Source organism: Cariama cristata, unplaced genomic scaffold (assembly GCF_000690535.1).
Source record: "Cariama cristata isolate BGI_N322 unplaced genomic scaffold, ASM69053v1 scaffold10218, whole genome shotgun sequence".
In the NCBI taxonomy this organism is placed as follows: Eukaryota; Metazoa; Chordata; class Aves; order Cariamiformes; family Cariamidae; genus Cariama; species Cariama cristata.
The window spans coordinates 28089-28382 of NW_009632846.1; the positions used below are offsets into that span (position 1 = coordinate 28089).

The 294-nt window shown below is 60.9% G+C and overlaps 1 protein-coding gene across 1 annotated transcript in view; it reads right to left on the reverse strand.

Moving 5' to 3' along the window:
- Positions 1–281, reverse strand: part of LOC104166561 (plasma membrane calcium-transporting ATPase 1-like) — a gene marked incomplete at its 5' end in the record, with an annotated part of 22023 nt that extends 21742 nt beyond the window's left edge. The window contains one exon of the mRNA XM_009706531.1: positions 80–281. Coding sequence (XP_009704833.1) covers positions 80–281 — 202 coding nt within the window. The remainder of the gene's footprint in view (positions 1–79) is intronic.
- Between the last annotated feature and the right edge of the window lie 13 nt (positions 282–294).

Here is a 294-nt window from a genome sequence, read left to right on the forward strand (position 1 = left end):
CCCACACAGCTGGACATGGCAGCTCGCATCGGCCCCCCACCAGGCACCCCACCGCACCACAGGGACCCCAGGGACTCACGTTCATTGTCACCACCCGGAGGGTGGTAGAAGGACAGGCCCAAGGAGATTATGGCTGCGATTTCCAAGATGATCAGTGTGACGTCCTGGAGTGCCTCCCACACTAACTGCAGGAACGTCTTGGCCTTTTTGGGAGGAATGAAGTTCTGGCCGAAGACCTGCCGCCTCTTTTCCAGGTCGGTCGGGTTCCCGGACAGGCCTGGAGAGGGGAGGAGA